The sequence below is a fragment of the Teleopsis dalmanni genome, chromosome 2 (genome assembly GCF_002237135.1).
Source record: "Teleopsis dalmanni isolate 2A chromosome 2, ASM223713v2, whole genome shotgun sequence".
In the NCBI taxonomy this organism is placed as follows: domain Eukaryota; kingdom Metazoa; phylum Arthropoda; class Insecta; order Diptera; family Diopsidae; genus Teleopsis; species Teleopsis dalmanni.
In genome coordinates, this window is record NC_051847.1 from 7,073,378 (window position 1) to 7,080,314 (window position 6,937).

Genomic DNA, 6,937 nt, shown 5'->3' on the forward strand with positions numbered 1-6,937 from the left:
AATTCTCATCAGGTGATTTTAAGACTGGTGCAGGTTATGGCGAAAAGTTGAATATCCTTGGCTAAAACAATCAAATAAAGAATCTGAAAGTTCCGGGTCACGATGAAATTTAGGCCAACGTAGTTACGAACAAACTTGTCAAAAAAAAATGTGGCAGCCTTAATGCTTGTAGGACCTAAACTATTCTGTGACTTTGAAGAACGTAATCTCTTTTCTCCCATTCAGATATGCATTATGTCGTAAATTGATCGCAGCATAGTGATATTTGCAGTATTTGATCTTTAAATTCCGATTTACAGCAACTACTACTAGTTTGCAAAACAAACTGAACTGAACTGAACTTAAAAAATGCCCCAAGAGATGGGTTTACTTTCAATAAAGTGTTGGTTACTGACAATGTAGCTTGTTTTGAGACCAAATATAAATCGTTCTACTTTCTGTAGAAATGATATGATAGATAAACATTGAAATTAATATATCAAAGAGACTTTGTTGCTAAAATTATTGAGTGAAGTGGAGAATCATTGATTAGATATCGTCAGATACGATAGTAAGTAGCCTATTTTCAATCTCTACAAAGTTATCCCAATTAATAACAAAATTCGTCAAGAGATTGCGAATGTTCTGTTATATATATAGATTTAATTTATTATATCCGAAAGTTCCTTTTTTCACCTGGAGTGTTAAAACTCTACTGCGATGATAAGCAAAATGAAGAGACCCCACTGCAGATATATAAGTAATATATAACAAATTGAGCTAGATAATATTTTAACAGTTCCCCAATGCAATTTTCTTGCGTTTACAAATTAGAGTAAATAAAAAAGATTTCAATTTGTTAAAAATGTTTTTCTTAAAACATTGCAAAACATCGAAAAAGAAGGAAGAAAAATGCAGACAACAAAATCGCATTACTGTCGATACGGAAAGGCAACTTATTTAAACACGTATCGCTGTAAATTCCGGCATATCCTGACTCACACTTCAGTTTACAATACAGAAATGTAAGAATATTTATTTGAATAAGCAAATAAAAGTATGAAAAAATATGCATGCAGTGAGTGCATTACGTATATAAATCCAGGAAAACGATGAATTTATGTTGATGTTATCCTGGCGTACGGAAGGAAGCGCTTGAATGAGTGAATTATGAAATCAACGGATGAAGTGCAGGCGAGCGAACCGAACCGAAGACGACCCTGTCAACTCAGTTTGCTGCCAAAGTGAAATATTTCAATTTCATTTTATCATATAAAAAAATACAAAAAAAGCCAGAAGAATGGAAAAAAATAAAAATATTTAATAATAATGGAAAAATGCAAAAATTCCAGAATACAAGACTCAAGCGTTCAGCGCCTGGCAGGTCGCAGGAAAAACTGCACTACATAATATGGGCAAATACGAAGTACCAGTCGATTTCCTGATATGTAAACACGTGTGTGATTTCAAGTATCCGTCTGAGTTGGCAGTTGTAAATTTAAATTTAATTGTGCCTGCTGCTTATGGGTTAAACTCTGTTAAATTATGTAAAACTGTGTAAAGATGTTGTCGAACAATGATCTGATATGCGAAAATACAGTGTATTCAAGATGTGTCAATCGCACAGCAAAAATATGTGAGAAGTACTTACCACGCTGGCAAGTTGCGAGGCCTGCAAGAAAAAAGAAAATGATAAAAATTAAAATTTTATAATATTATTTAAATTACATGCAAAAAAATGAAATATGAAATATGAAATTTATTTACACTTCAGTTAAAAAATTATAATAATACATATTGCACTGAAGTTTTTATATGAAAGTCTATCATTTTACTGCAAATCTGCTAAACATAACGTTGAAAATAATAGTGAATGTTTCTGGTACATCAGAATTACGAATCTTTATAGAACCTTCAGATTGTTATAGTTGAAAAATATTTGATGACAACGTACTGAAACTCTTCGATAAAAGATATAACCATCTCAATTCAATATTAGACCTGCTAAAGATTCGTCCCAACCTAACAACCGTTAAAAGTTATTTTCAACGAGACGTTAACAAGCCCACTCACAACATAGAGTAGAGATGCTGATGAACTCCAAATCGAATAAATAATAAACAACAAATAAACGTCTAGACCGAATAAGATCTTTTAATACATTTACGATTAATTTTTACCTCAGTACCTTGAGGTTGTACTTTGTCCGAAACACTATCGCGTTTCTAGCGTTCAATATCAGAATGTCATATTCAGGCCCACTGGGTTCGAAAAATACCCTTCGCAACTCCGCACCAACTTAGATCAAAGTCAAATATTTTTGTTTTGAGAAATATCTTCGACCTCCTCTTGAGTACACACTTTTCTTATTGGTCGTCATCATCATTCATCAGCGTGTTCTAAACAGAAAAAATTTATACATCTGAGGAGAAATTTTCCGTGATTGTTTAAAACACAATCCCACAAAGAAATTCCAACAGTAGATTTCACAAAAACTACGAAGGAGGCTTTGTCGCCACTAAAACCAATGAACTAACCATCAACTACAGCGCAAGTCTCACAGCAAATTTTATTCCAACAGTACAATTGACTTGTATCTCTTAACTCTCGCTTAGCAGTATTCTTTTCGCCGTCGTGATCACTTGCTACGGATACCATTTCATCCAACCATTAACTACAGTAACAGTCTGACAGCAAATATTACTGCAATAACAATAACACTATTGATGTGTAACTCTTGCCAAGCGATATTAAACTTACACTTATGAGGATCAATGCCTGATATCATATTCATGGAATTCTCTTACTGCAGCTCTAATTTCTACAATGATCTATTAACCTCTACAATACCTCTAATTTCATCATTTCATTGCAGAAGTACTATTATCTATATCGATATTCCATTACACAGTCGCGATTACGATAAACTCGTTCGCAAACGTTAGTGAGAACCACATTTCATATTATACTGAACATCTGGGCACCTACCCCTTGACTGATATAAGTCTCCCTCAACATGAAGTATCCTTACTTTTCATTACTATTAAATTCACATGTATCTATGCTCTTCATTTCTTTCTATATAGTTTTAGTAGAATAAAGTGAGGTTGTTTTAGCGTTGAACTTACAACACTATTTGATTCAAATTTTTAATCCAACAATCTCTCTCAAAATTTAATGTTGACTTTTATATAGTAAGTCATAAAGTTTAAGATTTTATGTACTTGAATTTTATAACTCCGCATTTCATGTTTAGAGTGAGACTATGTCACTCTTCCTCAAGTTCGTTTTTGGTCATGTCATCATCGTCAAAACTTAACCGCCACCAAGTACCAATGTTTTTCGTTATTCATGTGCTAACCCTTTTACACTGCCTGAGTACGACTATAAGTACTTACTTGCACACAGGATATAGGATACAGGAAATAAAATGTCATAAATTTTTTACTACAAGTTTATTTCTTTCTTGACTTCGCACTGCTAAACCAATTTTTTCACATTAGATTTCTCTTCGCATATGAACAAATTTATATCTATGCATACTCGTGTAACTTTAGAGCAATAATAAACTTACTCATATGAAGCATTCATTTTTAAATGAGATTTGTTACTGATGATTAAATTTCATTCACACCGAAAGTTGAACTCAACTTTAAATTTAAAATAATGGAATTGCACTTTATTCGGTAGCAAAGAACTTTCATGGAAAAGTTTTTTAATTCAAATAAATTAAAGTCAATTCAGTGAAATTAATTTTAAAAATAATAAACAAGTTTCGCTAATAATTTAAAGAAACTTATTTGTTAAAGGATTCGTCTGAAACGCCTCCTCTTGTTGGGCTTCATTAAAAGTTTGAAATGATTTTGAACCCTTTACAATTTATACAAGAATACAATAGAATACAATAGGCCTAAGTATATTGCTAGCATCAACCTAACAGGTTAATACCTTACCTTCTAAAATAAGATCTATTCCCCGAATACTCGAAATTATAATTAATTAAAATAATTATAATTATTATAATATTTCCACTAATCTATGTATGAATATAGCTTATTTCGAGAGATATTATAGATATTATTTAGAGAAATATATTCACTCGTAAATTTGCATAAATAACACCAAGTAGTCAATGTGGCATCTGATTACTTAATTGTCATTTGTACAATCAATGCAAAATTGCATGCATTACTTGCCGCCAGATGGCGTTTATAATTTTTATATAGTGTCAACACTGCTCTAATAGCACTGCCAACAAATAATTTTAATATCAGTCAAGAAAGTCTGACATCTTAAAAACAATTTCATATTGACATTTTAATTATTCGAAAAAGTTTCTCAGCACATCGAAATTCATCAAAATCTGTAAATTAAATCGCCCGGTAGTTCGAAATCACTTCAACTACAATTATCCTTTAAAAAGATTATCAGTTCATAGAGTTTCAGAATGTGGAGCAAAATTTTCTTAAATGTGGTGAAATAACGAAGTATGGTAGGTATATACCTATGTCAGTATTTCCTACTACATATTTTAAAGTTCCTCCGATTTCTAAATTTTTTATATAAAGCAGATTATTTCGTCAATTTGACAATCGTCAATTTGACAAGTGAAACAAAATAATATTCGATTATAAAATTTTAAATAAAAATGTTTTCTTGACAAAGTAATGTCAAAATTTAAAAAATTTTTTTTTTAAAAATTTTTGTATTATGAAAGTTTTACATTTTTTCTCTTCACTTTTAATATTTAATATATATTTATTATATCTTTTAATTAATTCAATCCACCTAGACAAGTTAAGAATGCTACAACTTTTGAAATCCGCGTTATGCAAAATTATCTTTCATCGTAAATTTCACATCAGTGCCATGACGTTAGAGAAAGTACCGATTTCAAAATTTGATAAGAATATTTATCTGCCTTATGAAAACCTTTCAAAAAAATTGGATATAGTTTACAGTCAATTGAAACGTCCTTTAACACTTTCTGAAAAAATACTTTACTCTCATTTGGATAAACCAGAAGATGGAAACCTTAAACGTGGTGTTTCCTATCTTAATCTCCGCCCTGATCGTGTGGCTATGCAAGATGCGACAGCTCAAATGGCTTTGCTGCAGTTCATTTCATCAGGGTTGAAAAAAGTTGCAGTACCATCTACCGTGCACTGTGATCACTTGATTGAAGCACAAGTTGGAGCCAAAGAAGATTTAAAACGCGCCAATGATTTGAATGCAGAGGTATATAAATTCTTAGCAAGTACTTGTGAAAAATATGGATTGGGTTTCTGGAAGCCAGGTAGTGGCATTATACATCAAATTATTTTAGAGAATTATGCCTTTCCAGGGCTGCTTATGATTGGCACTGATTCACACACACCGAATGGTGGTGGTCTGGGTGGCTTATGTATAGGTGTCGGTGGTGCTGATGCAGTGGATGTAATGGCCAATATTCCTTGGGAACTTAAGTGCCCACTAGTGATTGGCGTACTTTTAACTGGCAAATTCAGCGGCTGGACATCTCCAAAGGATGTTATATTAAAAGTAGCTGACATACTTACAGTGAAAGGTGGTACAGGTGCGATTATAGAATATCATGGAAAAGGAATTGAATCTATATCTTGCACTGGGATGGGTACCATATGTAATATGGGAGCAGAAATTGGTGCCACCACATCGTTGTTTCCCTTTAATGATCGTATGAGTAAGTATTTGAAAGCCACAGGCCGTGCTAAAATTGCCGAAGAAGCAGAAAAATACAAAAATACATTATTTTCGGCTGATAAAGAAGCTGAGTATGATCAATTGATTGAAATCGATTTGAGCAAACTGGAACCTCATGTCAATGGACCGTTCACACCAGACCTGGCGCACCCTATAAGTAAGCTTGGTGAGAATTCCAAAAAAAATGGTTATCCAATGGATATTAAAGTTGGCCTAATTGGATCATGTACCAATTCATCGTATGAAGACATGGGACGTTGTGCCAGCATTGCTAAAGATGCAATGGCACATGGCCTGAAATCAAAAATAAAATTCAATGTAACTCCTGGCTCAGAGCAGATACGTGCCACAATAGAACGAGATGGTATATCTAAGGTACTAACTGATTTTGGTGGGACGGTTTTGGCAAATGCGTGTGGTCCTTGTATTGGACAGTGGGATCGCAAGGATGTGAAAAAAGGTGAGAAAAACACTATAGTTACCTCATATAATCGCAATTTTACTGGACGCAATGATGCCAATCCTGCTACACATGCATTCGTGACAAGTCCAGAACTTGTAACAGCGTTATCCATCGCTGGCCGTCTAGATTTCAATCCCATTAAAGACGAACTCACAGGTAAAGACGGCTCAAAATTTAAGTTAAAAGCACCCCATGGTGAAGAATTGCCTGCAAAGGGGTTTGATCCCGGCGTGGACACATACAAAGAACCACCCGCTGATGGGAGCGGTATAAATGTGGATATTGATCCCAAAAGTCAACGTTTGCAATTGCTTCAACCGTTTGATAAATGGGACGGTAATGATTTGATTGATATGACCGTACTTATCAAGGTCAAAGGCAAATGTACTACTGATCATATATCAGCTGCTGGACCTTGGCTTAAGTTTCGTGGCCACTTAGACAATATATCAAATAATCTCTTTATTGGAGCTACTAATATAGAAAATAATGAATTGAATAAGATCAAGAATCAACGAACTGGCGAATGGGGTGCTGTGCCGGATGTAGCACGTGACTACAAGGCTAACAAAATAAAATGGGTGGCTATCGGTGACGACAACTATGGAGAAGGCTCCTCACGTGAACATGCCGCACTTGAACCAAGACACTTAGGTGGTCGTGCTGTTATTGTGAAATCCTTCGCTCGCATACATGAAACGAATTTAAAAAAACAGGGAATGTTACCATTAACTTTCCAAAATGCTTCCGACTATGATAAGGTGCAACCGACAA

At 33.9% G+C, this 6,937-nt stretch overlaps 1 protein-coding gene across 1 annotated transcript; it reads left to right on the forward strand.

Annotated features, from left to right (window-relative positions):
- Nucleotides 1–4,314: 4,314 nt before the first annotated feature.
- Nucleotides 4,315–6,936, forward strand: LOC119684828 (probable aconitate hydratase, mitochondrial; the record flags this gene model as incomplete). The annotated part of the gene is made up of 2 exons (XM_038098958.1): nt 4,315–4,471; nt 4,772–6,936. A coding segment is annotated over exon 2 (2,154 nt), but the record flags the coding sequence as incomplete, so codon positions are not given.
- Between the last annotated feature and the right edge of the window lies 1 nt (nt 6,937).